We start from the raw sequence: 22,885 nt of genomic DNA, 5'->3' as shown, positions 1-22,885 counted from the left end.
CCGAACCCACACACTGCATGTTAGCACAAGGCTCGAAAGACATGACCTCATCTAGTCTTCCTTCCGATTAATTTTAATTATGCACTTCAGTTGAGAACTTAATCACTTCAACATTAACCTTCAGCCTACTCTTTTACCATAAACAAATGAAGATTGCCACCCAATCTTCTCTAAAATAAAAGGCTGACTAACAGGAGCAAACGCCGCGGAGGGCTTATCAGGCAGCAGCAGGGTCCTGGGACTCGCCTCATCACTGTGGTGACTTGATGGATTCCCGTGAGACCCCTACTACATAGATGGAAAATACTCGAATAGATAGCCACCAGGACAGCTTTGATTACTGGGTCACGGGGGCAGAGCCAGGAATTAGCTCCTCGCCCACCGCCAGTACTAATCGGTTTGGAAGAAGAGGACCCGAAACGCAGAAGCCACGCAGCCTCCCAGAATCACAGCTGCACCAGCTGAAGCTGGGCATCAAGTCAGGGGATGGTGGTGACAGAGTCGGCTCAGGCAGGGAAAGCAAGTTAAACTTCCCCAAAAGTGCTGGTTCTGGCCCCAGAACTCAGCCCGCTTTCTAATGGAAGAGCCCATGCCGAGGTTTGGGCGTTGTGGCTTCTGCTGGGAGTTGCCCCACAAGGTCAGAGCCGACCTGCATGGCCAGGCAGGCCCCCGGCCCACCCTCTGGCGGAGCGACCTGAGTGGGTGGATGGGGTTGGCCCCTTTTCCAGGCCTGCCCCACGAGGAGCCCTTCCCACTGCTGCCAGGCCGCCAGGCGGGCTGCTCTCAGAACTCTGCAGAGTGAGGCAGACCTCCCAGAATGTCAGGGTCTGTGTGGACAGAGACAGCTGTGGGGGCCTACAAGTGGCTTGTGCTCAGGGGTGCCAGCCAGGGAGCAAGGTGCAGACACCGTGGGCACCCCATCTCTGCCACCATTTTCCTGTGCACCGCCTCGCCTGGGGCCCCCAGGACTTGCAGGGCATGGTCCCAGGCCTCCACTTCTCCCCCCACCGTGCAGCAGCCGGGGCAAGGCGGGAGGTTGTCCCTGTGGATGGCTGTTGTCTTGCTTGTCAGCAGGTTCCTGCGGAGATGTCTGACCTCAGAAATACATTCATCGGAGAAAATGACTCCTGTAAACCGTGCCGTGGGCGCCTCGAGCAGCACCTGCCCTTCTCTGCATCCCCCTGTGTGCAAGGGTCTGACACAGAGGGTGCTTCGTTCTTGCTCTTGGCTTGGCTTTGTTTTTTGGGACTTGGTGGTCTATGTTTTTTGATTTGTTAGATTTTAACAGGGTTGAAAGAACCATTTGTCCCTCTGTTGCCGGCCAGCTGCGTCTGGGGAGTCTCTCCCGGCGCACTAGGTGAAGAGGCTCTAGGAGGAATCTCAGTGTGGACGGGGAGGGTTCTTGACTATTGTAAGTCCGGGGAAAGGAAATCCCGGGGCAAAATACCTCTAAACACTGAGATCAGTCAAAGGGAGAAATAAAGTTTAAAATCCATTCATTGCTCACAAACTGCAGTCCCCGAACGTCTTTCTCCTCTTTCCTGCTCCAGCAGAAACAAAAACCAGCCCTCCCCTCCCCTCTCGGGTACAGATAAGCCCTCCTTGCCCAGGTAATTACCCACTGATATGGAGATGAACTTCCACCCCTAAGGAAGGATGCAAATGAACTGAAGCCGTACTTCTCTCCACCTCTGAACGCCTATTGATATGCAGACGTACCAAAGCCAGGCGAGATATTCTGGAAATGTTACAATTTTACCCATAACTATGAATGAGATAGAATTCTCAAGCAGGTTGCACAAGTGCAAGGAAGGAAGGAATTGATTAAAACGAGAGTGGCAGCAAATGCGCACAGCCGGCAGGCCGCTGGGGGAGCAGAGGGGGGAAAGGGAGGCTCCCGGGACTCCTGCCGACTCCGAAAGTCGGGGCCACCTGGTGTCCAGTGTCTGCTGGGATCTGCAATGCGGGGGAGCTGAGCCCCCGCCCACCCCAGGATCTAGGGGACCCTCAGAGCCCTGGATGGAGTGAGACGGTGTTCTGAGAACTTCCCAGAGCAAAGAAAGGAGATTTTTTGGGCAGCCTACTAAGGAGCGTGATGGTGCCGCTGCAGTCCTGTCTCAGGTGACCCAGGCGACGGGAACTTTCAGGCCCAGATCAGAGCTCTCGGCAGCCCCTCCCTACTTGTCCCAAGGAGAACAGAGTGAAGACCTGTGCTTAAGTCTGGAAAATTGAATTATAAAAACGCTTACCACTGGAAGAGCACAGAGACAAACCTCAGCAAGTTGAACAGCAAGAAGTCTTTATTTTAAGGCAAAGTACACATTGGAAGCACGGAGAGTCAGGCGGCCTCAGAGAGCAGGTGCCCTTAAGGGCTTAGGAGTCTGTCTTTTAAGGCTTTCAAGAATGGGGCAAAGGGCCAGGAGAGGGGGCACATAGGTTTGCCATGTGCTCGCACGGTATCTGTCTCCGGTGAGAGACATGATGGCACCATCCATAGCCTGTCCTCTAGATATTCTGTAAGATGAACTTAACACAAGGAATTTATTGATCCTGTTCTTCTCCAAGATAGTGGTGACCCTCAGGCACTGGGAAAATGTCAGTTAGGACTGTTTGCCCTGCCTTAAGGTACGGTCAGTTATTGGCTGATTCACATAAAGTATGTTAGGAATCTTACCTCCTAAGTCCCTTATTTTTGAAATGGAATCTTAGTCTCCAGGTGGAGCCCTTCTGTTCCTACTACTACATCTCGGTGCTTTCATCCCAGGCAGGAAGTCACCGGAATGCTTGTTCTGTGCCCCTGCCCTGAGAACATAGGTATGAACTTGAGCAACTGGTTTTAAAATGCCTCTGGGGTGTGTTTTAAGCTGGTGTGGTTAGGAAGCTGACGTGGGACATGTCCTGGAGAAGGAAGTTCACAGTCACAGGACGTTGCACACAGAGGCAGCCCACTGTGAATGTGCAAATGGCCACCGGCTGGAAGGAGGGCGTGGGGAGGCCTCTGTGGTTTTCAAAGGATGGGGCGGGCTGACCGTGCGGATGTCGGGCTCTGGAGTCAGGCGCCCCAAGCTGTCTGCTGCCTGGCTGGGGGTTCGGGTGGGGGGCTCATGTCTCCCAGGAGAGAGCAGGTAAAGCAGGGGCTGTGGGGGGTGGGGGCTCGGGTCGTCGGCCTTATCTGCCAGCCCTGGGGAGGCCAGCAGGCCCCACTCTGGTCAGTGAGGCCCCAACTCATCAGAGTGGCATAAAATACAGAAAATAGAAAGCAGGGTTCATACACAAACGTAACATACACATAATGCTTTCAACCTAGACTTACGTCTGCTGTTGATAAATATTGTGCCATGTCTCTGCTCCTTCTGGAGTGTGTTGGGGTTAACTCAGCCAGCCACGTTTATTCATTTAATTAATTTAATGTTAGCACACACTCAAGTGAAATGATATTTATGAAACATCCTTTATAAACTAAAGAATTACATGCATGAGTAATATTATTTTCCATAGTGTAATAACTACCCCGAGACTAATCTCTGTCTCTTCTCTTGGAATTTGTAAACACAGCACAAACTGTTTTCTTCAAGTAAATTGTCTACTAACTAGAACTCCTAGATGCCTGGAAGGTAGAAGCTAATTGATTTTCATGGTTAATATTTACTGGTAGAAAAGAACAGAAAGCCGTGTCGATGTGCTGAGAAGAAGCTACCCTGCCTGCACTTCTGCCCGAGAAACAGGGTGTGAAGTACTGAGCAGTGAGACGCCGCGCACAGCCGTGTGGCCGACCTCCCGGCCAGGCCTGCTGGGTCAGACCTGGGGCAGGCTTCCCCACAGCCCTGGGGCTCCCCCGGCCGCCCCTACAGGAACAGGCCTGCGGCTTGGTGATGAGGATTCCCCAGAGGAGCCCACGGCTGCCACACCCTCCCGTCACATTCAGTGACCTCATTTGCAATGTGCTCCATGCCTGCCAAGTAATTATTGACATCAGAGTAACTCTGCCAAACTCTGCCGGCTCTTCCAGAGATTCTGGTGTCCCAAGGAGGTGAGTGATGGTCTTGTTCCTGCTGACCTGCAATCCGTGGGCGGTGGGAGAGCCTAGCTCCCTGCCACATCCTGACTGCCCTGCCCTGAAGGGGAGAGAATGGGGACGAGGTGCGCTTCCTACGTGAGGCCCATCTCTGTGGCCGGCTGAGCCCGAGGCTCCCCTGTCTTCCTGTCCAGACCCCAGTCCCAGGGAGGAAAACCGGAAAGAGAACCCTCAGGTCAGGCTTCATCGTTGGGCAATCTCACCGATGTAGTGTCATGTGTCATCTGCCTACCATGTGACAAACATCCTACCTGACATTTTAAAAACACTGTCATTTTCTTTTAAACGCCCATGTATTTGCCTGATACATCACATTACGCTTTGTGTTGGGGGAGCGGGTTACAAGCCTATAAATTTGCCCCTAAAATAGTACCTGAGGTGAAAACTCCAAGGGAGGCTATATCCCTGAGGATACGCGTGGGTGAAATTGTGACATTTCCGGAGTACCTCGCTTGGCTTTAGTACACGTGCATATCAGCAGGAGCTCAAGGGTGGAGAGAAGTGTGGCTGTAGTGGATTTGCGTGTCTCCATATCACTGGGCCATTACCGGGCAGTGGAGGGCTTGGCTGTACCTGGGAGGTGAGGGGGAGGGCCGCTTTTGCTGCTGTCTGAGCTGGAGAGAGATGGCCCGGACTGCAGTTTTGTAAGCAATAAACGGGTTTTAAACTTTATTTCTCCCTTTGACTGATCACAGTTTTTAGAGGTATTTTGCGCTGGGATTTCCTCTGCCCGGACTTACAATATGAGATAAGTGCTCGGACCCTTGGGGCCACCCAGTTCCAGCGGGCACATTGCAGGGCACAGAGCCGGTCAGGCCTGCTCTGGGTGGGGAAGGCCCAGCCGGGCACAGGTGCTTCTCTGCATAGTCTGAGTGTGTCGTCCAGGAACTTACTGCTGCTGGACGGCTCCTGGGCCTCAGCACTCTAGCCCTTTCTTTGCTGTGAGCACCGCTCCGGGCAGCGCAGGGCTGCAGCTGCTTCTCCAGCCCATGCGCAGTAGGAGCACGTCCGCCCCCTCACCAGCATCCAGACCTGACCACATGACCCCCAGGGAGCAGAGGGCTTGCATCATCTTATCAAGGCATTAAAACACGGGTTGTTACAGCGCTGTTAGGCCAGCTGAGATGTAAGGATTCTTTGTGTCAAAGATAATTACAGCCTTTAGCTTCAAGGTCATCCCTCCCAGAACCCTGCCCTGGCTTTCTGACACTTCCAGCAGAAGACTTGGCTCCGGAGTGGACTTCAGAACAATCTCATCTTGTTACACATGTGGCTCACAGAGGTTAATCAACCCCCCTGAGGTCACGGTGCCAGTGGAAGAAAATCCCTGGAAAGAACGGGTCGGGACCCAGGTTCGGAGCCCTTTGCTGCATTCTGAGACTCCAGATCCAAGACACACACATGGTTTGCGGTTCAAAAACATACTTTACAGGAGAAGAATTGGACACAATGTGTACTCATAAGCAGGTACATTTTCCTATGACAATTTTTTTTTCTAAAAAGCTTTCATTTTGCCATAGTTTTAACAACCATATGTAGAAAATACTATTTGTTAAACCGGGTGAGGGACAGAATCACAAACTTTATTTGGAGGATGGTTGCAATGCATATAGCACCACTGTGGTAGGTTTTGCACAGGGGAGAGATTGGGCTCAACCCTGACCACCACAAGGAAAAGCGGGGTTCATAGCCAAGGACAAGGTGTGCGCTGGGGGGCTGTGGATGGGGAACTGCCAGGAGGAGCATCCAAGGTGGGGTGTTCTTGCTAGACCAGCCTGAGAGGATTCTTGCAGAAGGAGGGCCAAGGTAGCGACATCAAGGGCGGGGTTTTTGCTAAAACAGGACTACATGTGTGAGGTCAGAGCCCAAGGCCAGTGTCCCAGGGCACCGTCCGCCGGCTGGGATCGAGTCAGGCTGAGAGCCTGACCTGTGGATCACAGAAATCCAGAAGAAAGCCATGCTTTCGATGCCGGGGTTCTTGTTTGCGGAGTCGAAGAATGAACTTAGCAAACACCCAAGGCAGAAGAGCCAGGGCAGAGGCTTTTATTTAGAAATAAAGTGAGAGGACAGAGCTCCTGGCTCATGCCAGGAGGGGACAAGAGAGCCCGGGGTGGTGCATTGTCTAGGGGATTTATAGCCAGTTGAGGATTTGGGGGAACTGAGGTGTGGACTTGTGCCACCTGCCCTGCCCTCAAGGTGGGCTGCTTGTTGTCTGTTTGCCAGGGCTGTTTACAGTGAAGTCACGGGTTATGCTGAGATACCCTTGCAGAACACTCAAACATTCCAAGCCAAGTAGCTCCTGACCTTTTGACCTTTAACTGAATCTCACTGAAGATGTCGATATTCCTAGTCTGGTATCTTTACCCTAGAGAATTAGTGTGAGCTTGACTTTGCATAATGCTGAGCACAGAGTTTCGATAGGGACTTTACCTTGTTACAGTGCTTTGACTGTAAGTATCCTGCCCTGCTTTACTCTGGAGGCCCTCACCCCACTCTGACTGCACCCACAGTCCCTGTCTCACTTTGTTCCCGACCATCACGTGCAGTCCAAAGCTTTAAGACACCATTTGGAAGCATGGCCAGTGGAACTTCCCCAGAGATGCTCTCCGCTAACGTGCAGATTTAAAACAGGAAATTCTCACCTCCCTCTGCTTCCGAGAACTCAGTCGTTCCCCTTAGTTCTTAGAAAGAAACAGGCAGAAAAGAAATCTCACTGCCCCTCTGCTAACGGCTTCTAGAAATTTATTTTTCTTCATTGAACATTGAGCATGTATTGCTTAGCAGATCACGAAAAAAGGGTTATGTTCAAAATGTCCCTGGCCGCAGCCTCTAGGAAGCCCATCTCGACGGTCAGCTGCCTCCGGGTGTGGTTTTTCTAAATGCAGCTTCATCTTTTACAGCTGTGGGCAGCTGGACAAGTTACTTGACCTTACCCACACTGAACCTTGGTTTTCTTCCCTGAAAAATAGGGTATGGTGCCCGAAACGGGCCGGACAGCGCGAAGTTGGCATGAAGCGCTGGGGAAGCGCTGCGCACAGGCCGCCTCACCGGCAGGCTGGTCACCGTGCTATGGGGGTGGGGGCCCGTGGCCACGGAAAGGACCACCATCTGGGGTTAACCCGTTGTCTGGGGGATTTATAGGCGGTTGAGAGACAAAGGGTAGGGATGCAGACCCGCCAAATGGTCTCTAAAGGTTTATCTTTGAAGTGACACTAAGTTTCTTATCAGTTTTCTGGATTATTTTGCAGTTAACCTAAGAAATTTACTGCTCTGGTTCTTTCCCAGGATAGCAGCTTCTTGGTTTGGGAGCACATCAATCAAGGCTGCCTGTCCCGCCCCCAAGGTGGGCTGGGTTACTGTGTTTACTTAATAATTAGGAATCTTACTTCTTAACTTCCTGGGTGTTAAAATGCAATCTTATCTTTAAGGTGGAATCCTTCCTGCCCTTCACTATGTTGTCTAGGGCTGGGCCTGCCTGCTCTATTAACTGCCCAGGTTATATATGACTTGATTAGGGGCTGGAGGAGGAGAAGCAGCATCTGGCCAAAGTTAAAGACAAGCTGGGCCTTTTAGCATCAGGCTAAAGTAAATTTTACAATAGAGCCTCATTTAATTGACACAATGAAGACATGGGCCATGCTGAGGTATTTTATTATCTGGGGGATGTTCAAACATTCCAGGCCAGTGACTCCTGGCTTTTTAGTTTTAACTAATCTTCACGGAAGAATGTTTATACTCCTGGTATGGTATTTTACTTTAGAGAATTAATGTGACTCCGACTTTGCTGAATTGTTTAATATGGAGTTTTCGTAGGGGTCGTTTTCCAGAGGCCCTCGCTCTGCTGACTACACCTGCGGCCCCCGTCTCAGGGTGAGGCTGGCTCCCTCCAACAGCAGCACGTCGGGCGGCATTTCGTCCAGAAGCTTCCCAGTTCCACCGGCTGTGTGTCACCTGTAATTTAAAAAAAAATTGCTTTTATCACCGTAGAGACGCCAGAGGGGAAAGAGAATCCTGAGTATTTACATCAAGAGGACTTTTCTGCCCATGTGACCGAGGAGGATCACCCGTCTTTCCAGGGCCCAGACCCCAACCCCGCAGCCGGCGGGAGCACCGCTCGGAGTGCGCGGCGGGGGCAGCCCAGTGCTGAGAGGCAGGGGCGGCCCGGACCTTCATCTGCCGCAGCGTCGGGTTGGCAAGGGCACCGCGTTCCCGGGGGGCAAGGGCCCGCCCCGGGCCTCCCCGCGGCAGGACGCCGCCCGACGACGACCCCAGTCAGCTGCAGCCCGAGGGTCCCACCGCAGCTCCGCCCGGTCTCCGACAGCCGCGCCTCTGCCAGGCCCACTCCCCAACCCCGCGATCGTGGCTCCGCCCCTGCCTTCCTGGACTGTAGCTCCGCGCGGGAGGCCCCCCACCCGAGACCGCGGTTCCGCCCAGCGCCCCCTCCTCCGACCGAGGCTCCGCCTCCGCCCCGCGTGCCCCGCCCGTGACTCCGCCCAGCGCCCCTCCGACCGAGACAGCCTCTGCCCCTCGTGCACCGCCCACTGCCCCGCCCATTGCCCCCACCTCCGACCGAGGCTCCGGCCCGCCCCGCTTGCCCTGCCCGTGGCTCCGCCCAGCGCCCCCTCCTCCGACCGAGACAGCCTCTGCCCCTCGTGCCCCGCCCACTGCCCCGCCCACTGCCCCCACCTCCGACCGAGGCTCCGCCCCGCCCCGCTCGCCCAGCCCGTGGGTTCGCCCGGCCGCCGCACTGAGCAACCCCGCCGCCTCCGAGGTACGCATGCGCAGCTGCGTTTGCGACGCGTCGTGACGGTGCCGGCAGCCGGTGAGGGCGGGGGCGAGAGGGGAGGCGCGAGATGGGGGCTTCGGGCTTTAGGTGCGCGGGACTGGGGGCGCGGCGGGGGCAGGACAGGGGGTCGGGGCGTATGGGCGGGGGCACCCCGCGAACTCCGGGCAGGAGAGTCCCGGCAGGGGCGGTGGAGCAGGGGAGGCCGGGGCAGCGGCCGTACGGAGGGAGCGCCCCGCCGCCGCCGCCCCCATCCCCCGCGGCGCCCCCTTGTCTGGAAGTCCAGGGGAGACCCCCCTAGGCCCTTAGAGGTGCTCACCGAGGGCGCAGCGCAGAAGTCGGTAAGAAATAACATTCTTATTTTGTTTTCATTTTTCTTATCTGGAAGAAATCGTTTTACACACTGTCAGAGTATAATTCTGGAAATGTTAGAAACGTGAATTCTTGTGCAAACAGCACATGTTGGCCGCATGCACCTCCTTGATGAGGGGCAGCAGGGTGACCAAGGGGCTGGAGGGGAGTGCCGGGCACCGACACCCGGAGCGGGGTCCGCCTCTGGGATCCCCCTCGCGGTGTGCCCCCCCGGACCTGCTCCACCTCAGCTTCACCTCTGTGAGGTGCCTGCGGCAGTCCTGTAAACTGGCTTTCAGCGATCGCCCTGGAAAGTCAGGTGATCCCCAGGGGGCTGACCGAGCAGTAATCCCGGCTGAAATACGAGCACGTGACCTCTTTTCCTGCTCTTGACGCCATTTCCAAGGCTGGGGTCAGTTAGCCACATAGAGATGCAGGTATCCAGCAGCTCAGTGAGTGAGGGCCCGCTGAAAGGGTCCTGGCTGGCAAGCCCCCCTGGTGGCACTGCCTGGTCAGCACTGTGGCGATGGGACTGAGGCTCACTAGATTTTTTTTATGTCTGGTCCAGTGCAGTAAGTCAGCTTCAGCCACCACATCAACAAACAAAATCCGCGGTTCTCTTAAGTGGGGCTTGGATGCAGCAGTGAGGCTGTGCAACCTGGTGCCCTGTGCCATCGAGAGAGGGATGTGGTCAGGGGCAGGAGAGCCCAGCTCTCCCCAGCCTGTCTGGGGCCCTCCCGGAGCAGGGCCAGTCCGACACAGCTGTGCCCATGTCCTGTGCATCCGTGACATCGGGGAAGGGGCAGTAGTGCCTCCAAGGGCTTGGGGAAGGCCGACTGGCCACCCTGACTGGGCCCCTGCAGGTCCCCACCACCCACCGCGTGGCATGTTCCCTCCTGGTGGCTTGCCTCGGTTGTACATCTGGCTGGGGGTGCAGACTGGTGCTGGACAGGCCTGGGAGGCCCACGGGGACAGGTCAGGCCAGGCCGGCACAGCTTGCTGGGGAACGTGTTTGCAGGTTCTCAGGGAGGCTTGGAGCAGGAGAGTGGACGTGGGACTTGGAGGGGCAGCAGGGTTTATAGCAAGTCGTCCCATTTTTACAGTTCGCCCTGGCACCAAGAGCTTGCCCTGTCTCGGCTCTGGCTCTGCTGTTGATTGGCTCCAGTGTCTGACCCTCACTTGCCCACTGTTGTTTCTGTACATATGATACTGTCTCCAAAAAGACTGTCTGGAAGGCTTGAAGACCTGGAAGCCAGTCTCAGCCTTTCCTGGGCATATATTTTAAAGGATAGTGTTTTTCCGTGGAGTCAGGAGCCAGCTCCTCGCTGCCCACCTAGAGTGCTTTGCACCATGCTTGTTGTCTGGCTGCCCTGAGCTTCCCAGCCCCGCCTCACGTAGCCAGGCCTGGGCTTCAGACAGACGCACACCCAGTGAGGGTCTGTGCCCCGGCCACTGCCCGAGTGCTGGGGGCCGAGGATGGGTGTGCTCCGCATCTTGCAGCCCCACTTCGTGTTTCCCCAAGTGTGGTGGCCCCCAGGAGCACCTTCGGCCGCCCCTCCCAGGCCGGTGCGCCACCCCAGGACCCACCTTCCTTGTGGTGCTGGCCTGTGTTCAGGGCTTCTCTCCAGGATAATCAGGTTTGGTTTTTCTTGGTGTTGGGCTCCCGTGGAGTACCACCTGGAGCACACAGGAGGGCCATTGTGCGGTCTTTAGTTACCCTAGGCTGGTGTGGGGAAGGAAGACGCCGAGCCACCAGCTCAGCTGGGAGTTTACAGCCTCAGGGAGCCTGGGCAGTGCTGCGGAGGTGGGCCAATGCTCCGCTGGTACTGAAACGCAGGGACCACAGCACTGCCTGCCAGGGGCCGGGGTGGGTGGCACCACCCATGGACTAGCCAGTTTGAGGCCAGCACTGGTGCCCGGCTCCCTGGCTCCCTGTGTCAATTCCATTGTAAGTTGAAGGCAGGCCGTTTCCTGCCTCCTACGGAGTGAACGCCTGATGCATCACAGGTGCCTCATATGCGTGACCAATATCCTGTTGTCCTTTATTCATACTCTTTATTCCTGTAGTCGGACGCTGAGTGACAACAGAGCTAAGAGACTTGTTTTCTTAGTTCCTAAGTGGCAGGACCAAGATGACCAGGGCCCCTGAGCGAGGCCCTTCTTGTTCCTCTGGCCTGAGTGCCTGGCATGCCTCCTGACAGCTGTGGTCCTGACCCCTTCCACCAGGTCAGCACCCCCCAGAGCCACAGGGAGCCTCCCAGGTCAAGTCAAGGCAGAGAGCTCACTGATGCAGTCATGGCAAAATGGGAACTGTGGGCCGAACCTCGTGGTAGACTTGGGGGAAATCACGAGGAGAAATGAGAAGTCCGTGTGTTCACAGAGTAGTAGTTCTGTGCAGGGTGTCATGGTTACCCGTGCCCGTGAGCTTTCCCTGACTAGGCCCCTGCAGGTCCCCACCACCCACCGCCTGGCATGTTCTCTCCTGGTGACTCGCCAGTGTTGAAAATCTGTATGCCCTCCCGGCGTCTACCTCACTGCATGTGGATCTCATTGGCTGTAGGTCAGCTCCGTCGTTCCCACCCCCGGGGGCTTAGAAGGTGACGTTCCTGCAGAACCCAGCAGTTCCAGGTACTCTTACGCGATGGTCCGTCAGTGTGACCACAAGAGGAGCCTGGGCAGAGGGTCAGGGAGAAACTTTATTCTCATGGGTCCTGGAGGCATGTGCGGGAGCTCAGGGTGTCAGGAGGGAGGAGGCTCGGGTTCCCAGGACGAGCGGTCCGGGTGGGGTGAACAGGCTGGGATAAGTTGCTGGGCCTTGGGCAGTAGGGTGGCCCCTAGTTGTCCTGGCACCTGGCCCGGGATGATTCAGGCAGATGTCCATCCCAGCATGCATAGCGTAGCTGCATAGAGGTGGCGTAGCTGCAGGTGGACTGGATGGCACATCCCATGCCTGCTTTGGGTGGTGGTGGGGGGTCTCTCCCCAGGCAGGAAGGGGCTTCAATGTCCAAGCAATACACGAAAAAAATACACACATACTCACTCTACACAGATACCCAGAGCTGAGTGCCCTTGCCAGCCCTCAATGGAGTGTTAAACTTGATATGTGTACAGAGTAACAGTTAAGTGTGTTCTGAGGTGTGTAAATAAACTGGAGTCGTGGCCTAGCAGGAGAGGGAATGTGGGCAGGTCTCAGGGCAGCCCTCCACAGCACAAGTGCTGTGAACACGGAGCCCTCTGCGTGCGGTGGGACAGGACTCGGACTGGTAGGCGGAAAATGCACGCACGAATGTATGTGGGCATTTCTCCCCTGAATGAGACTCACAGAGCTAGACTGGTCCTGGGCAGCTGAGGAAAGCAGATGCTTGTGTCTTGGATTTTGTGACCACTCTCAAATCCGAGTGTTCAGTTAGGAGTGACTCCTCTCCAACTTGTGCTACATCAGCCAGTATGTTCTGTGGTCTCAGAGCAGCTGCCTGGTTATTTTACTGCTGTTCGTGGGACACCCCAGATTGACAGCTCGCTTACCGCTGCTGCTCCGGGCCCTGGGCTCGCAGGAGGAGTTGAGGTAGAGTGGGCACCATCCCCAGGACTGAGAGTTGTAGCTGCATGATGGCAGTGCTACCATGGGGTGTGGGTGGGAGAGGCCATCCCCTCCCTGGGAGGCCCTGTGGTGTGTCGAAGGCATGGGGGTGCTGGAGGCCAGGCTCCTGAGGGCTCTTTGTCAGTAGCTGACTCTGGGGTCCCCGTCCTGCACCGTGGGTTCCTTCCTGTTTTGAAACTGCAATTTAAGTGTTTGCAGTTTCACAAAGAAAGCAAGTCCAAATGTATGTAAGTCTGCCTGCTGGAGCATAGTTTGAAATGCGTCCTACTTTTAGCAACACTGGGTGCCAGGCACTGGGCAGAGGGAGTGGCCCCGTGGGGCCAGGGTGACCGGAGCCACATGGTGCCCGTGCTGTGCTGTGGAGGTGGGCGCAGTGGGAGCCTGAGCACAGGTGCACAGGCCCAGGATCTGGCCCTGGCGCTGCCCCGCCCGGGGACGCTCCTGGAGGAAACGACCCTGTCACCAGGATCTGAGAGTAAGGGGCTGAGTGGGCAGCGGCTGAGTGAGGGCCCAGCTGGTGGAGCCCCAGAGACAGAGGCCCAGGACTAAGGGTGCAGTCTGGCGGGAGCACGGAGCGGCATGCAGGGGATGGTGCCAGCTGAACCCCAGAAGGTGGGAAGTGTTGGATCCTGAGAGCTCGGAGTTCAGATTTTAACAAGAAAATACGTGAAACCTTGTGTGGGAACTACAGGACACCCTTAGTGCTGACTGGTGCGAGATCAGACAGCAGTCTTCAGTGTGGGGGCAGGAGAGTTCTTAAATTTATCAGGAATATAACTTGAAGTCTGTTTTATGTGATCTCCAGGTTTCGGCAGCATCAAAGTTGGAATAAGAAATGGGTTGGTTGTGAAGAGCACAACTATTTTATGTTTCTAGGCAGTGAAAGAATGAACTTTTGTTTTTACATCATTACAGAGAAAAGCTATGGACCTACTTCAATTGAACTTACTTTTCTGAATAGGTAAATATGTTCACAGTATTGTCCCTGCCTGCCTGTAGGCAGCCACTGTTAGTTGGAAAAAATGAACTTTTGAGGCAGGGTACTGATAAACTATACCTGTGGCCCAAGGTTAAATCATCATTTGTGTACTTAGTTTAGGGGGCGGTTTTCATGGTTAGAGTGAGAATTACCACCTAGATTTGGCCGGCTGGAGGAGGCGTCAGGATGCTCCGGTCCAGGAGTGGGAGAAGGGTGTCCTCTGGCAGGGACTAAGGGTAGCTGGCAAGCTGTGTGGAACCACATGGGCAGAAGGTGCCCAGTGGGTCTGAGGGGCCCATGGGCCCTGCCTCACTGCCTGGAGGTGGGCACACCCATTCTCAGTCATGGTCCAGGGCACCCACTTCGGACGGGGCACCGAGGGCAGAGTCCACACCATTTACGAGGTAACAGACTAGAACAGAGGACTGATTTCTTCCTGCTGTATGGGGACGCCTGGGTGGCAGTCAGTGATGACAGCTTATACTGAGCCAGGTGGCTGCCTGCTCTGTGCCACACTCTGTCCTCATCCCTGTATGTCGTCACCTCTCCTGTGCTCACAGTGGTGCTTGCCGTAGGGGCCGTCTGAGGCCAACACGTGTCACCCCATGGATTTGACCCTGGCACACCCAGCCTGTGGTCCGGGAACTGGCTGAAATGTGGTGGGATGCCCAGGACATCCCTGGGAGCTCAGCAGCGCCGCAGCAGTGCTGTTTTGAGTACGGGGCAGCCAGCACGGCCATGGCCACGAGCTGCCCTGTGGGATCCATGAACCACGCTGCAGACTGGCGCACAGGGACAGCGCCACATGCACCGCGGCTCTAGCTGGCTTTCCCCTCGCCCTCCTGTGCTGCCAGTTCTGCTGTGCTATCTTCACGCCCGCATTAGACGGAAAAGAGTACTTTCTATTGCCATGTTCTGGGGAACTGGGTCCTCGCTGTGTGCGGTCAACATGGAATAACTCCTCTTTCCCTCTGCAGACTGGACAGCTGCACGCAGACCTGGGGACAGGTGTGCTGACTCAGTCTCTCGGATGAGACGCTGTGTGGGGCCTCACAGCCCTATGTTGGCTCTTGGGTGCCTTTGAAATAAAACTGAGGACGATGTGTCTTGTGAGTGATGGCGGGACACCAGAGGGCGTCTTCGACCTGGACTACACCTCATGGGAAACTCGCTGGGCACTGGTGGCCACAGGGTTTGCCTTTTACCTGGGCGTCTTTGTCATCTGCCACCAGCTGTCGTCCTCCCTGAACGCCACTTACCGCTCCCTGGTGGCCAAGGAGAAAGTGTTCTGGAACCTGGCGGCCACCCGGGCCGTGTTTGGTGTGCAGAGCACCGCGGCGGGCCTGTGGGCTCTGCTGGCGGACCCCGTACTTCAGGCTGATAAGGTGCGTGGCCAGCAGAACTGGTGCTGGTTTCAAGTGGCCACAGCAACTGGCTTCTTTTTCTTCGAGAACGTGGCGGTCCACCTGTCCAATGCACTCTTCTGGACGTTCGACCTGTTCTTAGTGACCCACCACCTCTTTGCCTTCCTCGGGTTTCTCGGCTCAGCGGTCAACCTCCAAGCAGGCCACTATCTCGCCATGGCCACGCTGCTTCTGGAGATGAGCACGCCCTTCACCTGCGTGTCCTGGATGCTCCTGAAGGTAAGTGGCGCCTGGGAGGTGCAGGCTCCCCGGCAGTCCTGGGCCCAGCAGCAGAGCGGGTGAGCTAAGCGGAGCACCTGCCCATGCCGAGCCTGTACCGCGGGTGTGCAGGGGGCCATGCTAGTTAGCAGCAGCCTAACTGCAGCATACAAAGTCAGCAGTAGACTCCTTCCCATTGAATTCCGTTTTATTTATTCATTACGTATAGTTTTAAAGAAACCTTTAGGCTCCCAGCTCCATAACAAAAGGAGACTCGCTGGACCTATGACTCGGGAGGGAGTATTTAGAAGCCCTAGAAAACATGATTTTTCTTCCAAATGCTTGTAAAAAAAATTCAAGTGATATATATGTATACACACATATCTTTAACGTTTCTTCATTTCATGTTATTTTACATGTAACATGAAATCTAACCTCTTCACAAATTTTTAAGTGCGCAATACGTTATTGGCTCTCTGCACAACATTGCACGGCAGAGCCCAAGAACGTGCGCATATCGTTTGCTTGCCTGTTGAGTAGTGACCTGCTGTTTCCCCCCTTGCAGCCCCCGGCACTGGTCCAGTGTGCTTCTGTGAGTTTAGCTGTTGTACGAGGGTAGGCGAGCAGACTTGTGTCTCTCTTACTGGACTGTTTCAATGAGCATCATGTCTGCAGGGGGTCCACTTGGTCCAAGTTGTTGCATATTGAAGAATTTGCTTCTCTTTTCCACATCAACCATTTTCTATCGTGTACATAATCCATTCACTGGATGGACCCGTCAGTCGTTGGCACACTTGCTCTTCACATAAGCGAAGTCAGACACAAAAGTGTGAGCACCGTAGGATTCCAGACCAAGACAAATCATGAATGATCTCACTTGTTATGTAGAATTAAAAAAACAAAAACAAAAACAAAACCCACCAGATGCAGGGAACAGATGGGTTGTTGGCTGAAGCCGGGGGCTGGGGGTGAGCCAGAGGCATAAGGAGGGCGAAAAGGCACAAACTTCAGCTACAAAATAAGTAATGACTCACATGATTTAAGTGATATGACGTACAAGGTTTCATTGCAAGAAAAAGCGTGACTGTGGTGATGGAGTTAGACGTACTGCGTCTCACCACGTACACAAATGTGGGATCTTTGTGTTGGGCGCTGGAAACTAATTATATCTCACGACAGAAACACAAGACATTATGGGCTCTGCAAAGAGGTGTGGGTAAAATGTGTGCTCCACTTTAAACAAAGGAGTGAAATAGGCCTTTTCCTGCTTCTTTGCCTTCTGGACCCCTGGCCCACTCTGTATGCCAGGGCCTGGGGCCCGCTGCCCTGGGGCCAGCCTTTGTGCCCAGTCTGATGTGTACCATCGCCAGGTTCCCTGCTCAGTTTTGGCTATAACACTTGGAAGCTGGGTTTAATGTAAATTGAGAATGATTTTAAGGTGACTCCCTTTACGTTTGAATCCAAGAGCCACTGGGTGGAGAGTGGCCAGATACCAGCCCAGCGGGTCGGGGATATCTCATCCTGGACTCCCTCTCGGAGGCAGTTTTCTCCCAGGCCTGGTGTGGGAGCTGGTCTGGCTAGACGGTATCTTCTGGTGCTAAGCAAGCATTACCAATTCACCCCAAATGTACAGATTCAGGGTTAAACAGAAAGACTGAAGTGGCATTGAAAACAAGATTGACTTTTGCTCCAGGGAGCAGAGCATCTAGGAGAGCGGGAGGAAGCGGAGAAGGGGGGGCCGGGGTCAGCCGTCCAGTGGCTGGGGCAGAGCCCTCGAGCCCGCTGTGGCAGCCCCAGGGAGCGGGGGTGGCTATGGGGCACTGACACCTGCCTCCGCTCGCCCGCAGGCCGGCTGGTCCGACTCCCTGCTGTGGAAGCTGAACCAGTGGCTGATGATCCACATGTTCCACTGCCGCATGGTCCTGACCTACCACATGTGGTGGGTGTGCTTCTGGCACTGGGACGGCCTGGCACGCAGCCTGTACCGGCCCCACTTCGCGCTCTTCCTGGCGGGGCTGAGCCTGCTCACACTTGTCCTCAACCCCTACTGGACCCACAAGAAGACCCAGCAGCTGCTCAGCCCCGTGGACTGGAACTTCGCGCCACCGGACACCGGGGCCAGCGGCCCACGGCTCCCCAAAAAGGTGCAATAGGTGCGCAGCCGCACTGTTTCCAAGACCCCCATCTGCCCACGGCCCAGGTGTCGCCGACACGGCGAGAGGGCCGCAGGGCGCCGGGGCCAGCGGGGATCTCGGGCCGGATGGAAGGCTGCGTGCAGTGCCCCCCTTCCCACCCCCATCCCCGCCGGCGGCCAGGCGGCCAAAAGGCACGGTGGAGCCGAGCGGTGCTGGCTGAACCCTGTGCACTGTTTTACCGCCAAGGACTCTCTATATTAGAACAAGAATTTGTGTTCATATTTTATTGCTCAATTGACAAATAAGGTAGATATTGGGTAAGCAGACTTGTCTGGATTTTGGATTCATTTTTAGTTGAGTTGCTTATAGTTGCCACAACTAGACCATCATTCCCTGATGGGTGTTTTTCAGTAGATTCCAAGACCAGGTGATGACCGAGTTTCCCGACGAGCTGTCCTCGGAGATGCACAGTTGTTCGCGGAGGCACCCCTGCAGCCTGCTGCCCGTCCTCCCCCGCCCGGTGGCAGCCCTGAGTTGGGCCCAGGTAGTCTGTAGGCAAGCAGCCAGTCTGTTGGCAGCTGTGCAGGAATACCCACCTCCCAGGAGCCTGCAGCATATCACTTCCCTCTCACAGAAGACCTACATCAGTTCCTGTCTCCATGAGCAGAGAGCAGTCCTGGGAGGTTCTCCCTGAGGACCCCACCTTACCCCGACTTGGCCAGTTTGCATAGCAGGGGGACCTGCATATGCATTTTATTCTTGACATGAGTGTGCACTTAAAACTAGAAGTTCGTTCTTATCCAAAGCACCTTGGAAGTTTTTGTGAAAAACAGGAGTTTACTGGTCGTGAAAATCACGTGACTGCTTATGTAGCAAGGAGCCCGTGGCGTATTGTGATAACAGAGCTCTGACTTCACTATGTTTAGGTAAAGATACATAATACCTCTTAAGAAGTGATGCAAACCTTAAAGATACCCAGCAAATCATGTCCCTGCTAGGAAGACTGCTCACTGACTGCCTGCGCCCACACACCCTTCCTTGTGGAAGCAGAGGTCAGGGGTTTTCCAGGTGAGCAGAAATTTAATAAAGTAACTGATGTTTACAGATCCAGAAGAATGCCAGTTCTTGTCTCAGTGCTGTTCATGTCACTGTGAATGTTTTATAGGATGCAAGTGATGATAAATCTTAATGTGTTCAAACCTCAGTTTAAAGTTTGAAATATTTAGCTTAATTTTTTTATCTTCCCTTCACTAGGACTTTGACCTTCCCGGTTTACCACTTACACCCTCTGTAAAGATGTATTTTGAATGCAAAAAGCCATAAGTGTGTAGAATGCACCACACACCAGCACTGTTCTCATGGGGCTCTAGTGAGGAAGGCGCAGGCGGGTATGTCTAGGCAGAAAGGGCTTTTGGAGCCCCTGTGATCCAGCACCCATGGGTCTTTATCATCTAGAGACTGGTAATGCCTCCTGGATCGTAGGACACTTCCCAGGCTCTTCACCCACGGGAGTGGGTGAAGGTACAGAGCAGAGTGTGCCCCACAGCCTGTGTGCCCCATTATCTGCTGAGACAGAGCAGGCACTCAGCGGGGAGGATGCCCCGAGTACAGGAAGGTCAGCAACACTGGCCTTGACCCTCCTGACCACTTGGGGTGGAAATCAGCTCTGCCTTCAGCGAGTACATGGGCTGTCAGCTTGACCTGTTGCTGGCCACCCTCGGCACTGTGCTTTCCCTTCTGATAGAGAATTGCTTCTCTGTACCCGTGGGACACAAAACAGGCCAAGGAGGCTGAGTCAAGTGTGGCAGGGCAGGCTGTGGACTGGAGGACGGCGCCCACTGGCACCCTCAGTCCTCTGGGCCCTTCCCAGGCCCCACCCCCTTGCATGCTGCCCTTGCCAGGCACAGCCAGCTGTGTGGCTTGGGTTTGCCAGGCACTGTGCCGGGTGACCTGTCGCTTCTCTATTGTTCTTGGCACAGGCAACTCTGTGAACTGGGCTGATATAAAAAGAAATTGAAAATCTGTGTGGAAACTGGAACCTTTGCACACGTTGTTGGAAAAGCAAACTGATGCAGCTACTGTGGGAACCAGTGTGGGGACTTAGGAAAATCAGAAATAGAGCCACCATGGGATCCAGCAATCCCGTTCTGGGTATTTATCCAAAGAAAATACAACCAGGATCTGGAAGAGATGTCTGCACCCCGTGCTCACAACAGAACTATTCACAGTAGTCAGGGGTAACGGCACCCTAAGTGCCCACGGTGGACGAATGGATAAAGTGGTGCATTTGCTTAACGGACTCTTCTCCAGCCCTGCAAAAGGGGATCCTGATGTGCGCTACAGCAAGGATGAGACTTGAGGATGTTGTGCCGAGATAAATAGTTGCCAAGAGACAAACACTGTGTGCCTCCAGCCACGCAAGTCCCAAGAGCTGTCCCAGTCACAGAGACAGGAGGTGGAAGGTGGGTGCCTGCGGCTGCCGGGGACAGGGAGCTGGTGTCAGTGGGGCTGGAGTGCCAGCATTATGAGGTGACGGTGGTGGGAATGGCCCCACAGCAGCGAGAGTGTGCTCAGAGCCCCTGAGCTGGGCACTGAGAAATGGCTCAGACAGTACATTCTGTTACGTGTATTTTACCACGATTAGAAATAATATTAAAACAGATGATAGGACTTATCATTTGCCTTGAGTTTACTACTATCCAAAAATTTTAAAGGAACAGGAAATAGAATAACAACTAAATTCCCAGAAATTTATAAAAACGGGCTCTAGATCAGTATTTTTATTTTAAACTTTGCTTCCCTCCTCTCCGTATTTGTCCCCATCCTTCCACCTCCTTTGAGATGCCCTGGTTAATTCATGCACAGAAGGCCAAAAGGTACCGAGTGCCCACCTTGTCTTCAGCACGGGAGCGAAGCAGACAGAACCCCCCGGAGGCCTCCCTGACACCCCACACTCCATTTCCTTCCGTTTCTTCCACTTTCGGCTTTCCATCCCAACCCCCGGGCACCTTAGCACACCTGGTCCCAGGTGGGCACTGCTCCCATCCCTGCAGAACAGGCACCCTGAGGGGCGGTGCTGGGGCCCGGTGACACCGCGGGGGTCACGGAGCCGCACGGCTGCACCGCCTCCTCCCGCTGGCCCCGCCCACTGACCCCTCCCAGGACCACACTGCTGAGAGCCCCCCACCCGCCCGCCGTCCCAGGACCCCGTCTCCGCGAAGCTCTGCGCAGCCCAGGGTCGCCACTGAGCAAGCTTGGGGCCCTAGCTCCGTCAGCCACGCCGTCCGCCACGCCCACGTCCCCGAGAGAGCCAATCCTGAGCCGGGACTCGGCTGATCGGCATGCAGCGGATCGACTGGGCCCATCTGCCGCTGTGGGCGGGCCTAGGGGCGGATCCGGAAGCGCCCCTGAGCTGCCATCACCCCCGCGGGGGGCACGGCGCCTGAGTGGAGGCGCTGCGGAGGCACGGTAGGCCGGGCGGGGCGGCGGCGCGAAGCCGGCGGCGAGGGGAGACCTGCCCTGGCCCCAGGCCCGCCTCCCACCTGACCCCAGGCCCCAGCCCACCTCCCGCTGGACTCCAGGCCCCGTCCCCCTCCCCGCTGGACTCCAGGCCCACCTCCCACCTGACCCCAGGCCCCAGCCCACCTCCCGCTGGACTCCAGGCCCCAGCCCACCTCCCGCTGGACTCCAGGCCCACCTCCCACCTGACCCCAGGCCCCGTCCTCCTCCCCGCTGGACTCCAGGCCCACCTCCCACCTGACCCCAGGCCCCAGCCCACCTCCCGCTGGACTCCAGGCCCCGTCCCCCTCCCCGCTGGACTCCAGGCCCACCTCCCACCTGACCCCAGGCCCCAGCCCACCTCCCGCTGGACTCCAGGCCCACCTCCCACCTGACCCCAGGCCCCGTCCTCCTCCCCGCTGGACTCCAGGCCCACCTCCCACCTGACCCCAGGCCCCAGCCCACCTCCCGCTGGACTCCAGGCCCCGTCCTCCTCCCCGCTGGACTCCAGGCCCACCTCGCACCTGATCCCAGGGCCCGGCCCACGCCCCGCCGGACCTCAGCCCCAGGACCTGGCAGTGTTGGCTCCCCGGGGCCTCTTGTGGGGCCGAGGGCGGGTGGAACCCCTCGGCGGGTGTGGCTTGCGGGGCTGGCGGTTGCTCCAGGCATCCCCGGGATCCGCAGGCTCAGCCTCGGCTGCCCAGGGGGCCTGGCTGGGCGCAGCAGGCTGGGGGGCCCCCAGAGGGGGTGATGCTCCCCGGGCTGGAACTTGCAGCTGGCCTGGCCGCTCTGGAACTGGTTCGCCTCACCGCAAACAGAGCCGCCCCGAACCCCCTCTTCACCGTGGAATGGCCTCGTGCTCTACCTCCAGCGAGTGCTCATTAACCGGTAGCGGTGTTTCCAGCCAGCACCACAGGCAGCCGCCCGCCCTGAGCGGTCAGCCCGGCCGTGCCTCGGAACTGAATGTCAGAAGATTCGGGGAGCCCTTGGAGAGAGCCCGCCAAGCAGAGGCTCCCCCGTACCCAGTCATCCACATAGGAGTGAGAAAAGGGAAGGCTTTATTGTTTCCCAGTTTTACAGAGCTGTGTTGACACACGATGCCGCGAGTTTACACAGTGACCTGACGTGGGCATCCATCCCTCAGACAGTGAGAAAGAGATGTTTCCCTTGTGATGGGAATGTTTAGGATGTACTCTTAGCCAGTGTCAGCGTGGCCACACGGCCTTGTTTCCTGTAGTTGCCACACTGTACAGAACATCCCAGGAGTTATTTATTTTATAACTGAGGTTTGTACCTTCTGACCCCCATACTCCAATTCTCCCTCCTCTGGTAACCGCCAGTCTATCCTCTGTATCTGTGGGGTTTTAGGTTCCGCACACAGTGAGCTCATACATCATCTCTGTCTGACCCGTGTCGTGTAGCATGACACCCTCTGGGGGTGTCCACGGTGTGGAGAATGGCAGGATCTCCTTTTCTCTGGCAGAGCAGTACTCCACTGTGCGACTGTCCTGGCTCTTGTGAATAACGCTGCAGTGGACACAGGGGTGTCTCTTCAAGATCCAGATTTTCTTTCTTTCAGGTAAATCTCCAGAAGTGGAATTGTTGGGTTGTAAATAATTTGTAGTGTTCTGAGGAGCCTCCGTACTGTCTTCCACAGACATTCCCACCAGCATATGAGGGTTCCCTTTTCTCCACATCCTCACCAACAGTTATCAGTAGCTGGAAAGGTGGGTGGTGGTGTCTCCTCGCGGTTTTGATCGGCATTTCCCTGGTGATCAGTGAGGGGAGCATCTTTTTATTGACTGTTGGCCATCTGCATGTCTTCCTTAGAAAAATGCCCA

General features: G+C 55.7%; 2 protein-coding genes across 8 annotated transcripts in view; both read left to right on the top strand.

The window, feature by feature from the left end:
• Positions 1–8,690: 8,690 nt before the first annotated feature.
• Positions 8,691–18,653, top strand: CLN8 (CLN8 transmembrane ER and ERGIC protein). Of its 5 annotated transcripts, XM_073219242.1 has the most exons (4): positions 8,941–9,199; positions 14,767–15,432; positions 17,259–17,564; positions 17,961–18,653. In XM_073219242.1, exons 2-3 carry the CDS (start codon positions 14,890–14,892, stop codon positions 17,562–17,564), a joined length of 849 nt encoding a protein of 282 aa, XP_073075343.1. In that variant the 5' UTR covers positions 8,941–9,199; positions 14,767–14,889; the 3' UTR covers positions 17,961–18,653. The 5 variants fall into 5 exon arrangements, with proteins under 5 accessions (XP_017529623.3, XP_017529621.3, XP_073075343.1 ...); XM_017674134.3 differs by lacking the exon at positions 8,941–9,199 and adding an exon at positions 8,691–8,846 and having other exon boundaries at positions 17,259–18,653; XM_017674132.3 differs by lacking the exon at positions 8,941–9,199 and adding an exon at positions 8,751–8,897 and having other exon boundaries at positions 17,259–18,653.
• Positions 18,654–18,797: 144 nt separating this feature from the next.
• ARHGEF10 (Rho guanine nucleotide exchange factor 10) overlaps positions 18,798–22,885 on the top strand; it is an 80,801-nt gene continuing 76,713 nt past the window's right edge. For all 3 annotated transcript variants that reach the window (XM_073219241.1, XM_073219240.1, XM_073219238.1), the window contains exon 1: positions 18,798–21,014. The gene's annotated coding sequence lies outside the window, so the exon portion shown is untranslated. The remainder of the gene's footprint in view (positions 21,015–22,885) is intronic.

Source organism: Manis javanica, chromosome 12 (genome assembly GCF_040802235.1).
Source record: "Manis javanica isolate MJ-LG chromosome 12, MJ_LKY, whole genome shotgun sequence".
Taxonomy (NCBI): Eukaryota; Metazoa; Chordata; class Mammalia; order Pholidota; family Manidae; genus Manis; species Manis javanica.
Note: the sequence above shows the minus strand (reverse complement) of the source record. Positions and strands in the feature narration are given on the sequence as shown.

Coding starts and splice junctions, on each gene's coding strand:
- CLN8 (XM_017674134.3), top strand. CDS start 14,890: ATGTGTCTTGTGAGTGATGGCGGGACACCAGAGGGCGTCTTCGACCTG. Junction 15,433..17,258: donor TGTCCTGGATGCTCCTGAAG/GTAAGTGGCGCC, acceptor GCTCGCCCGCAG/GCCGGCTGGTCCGACTCCCT.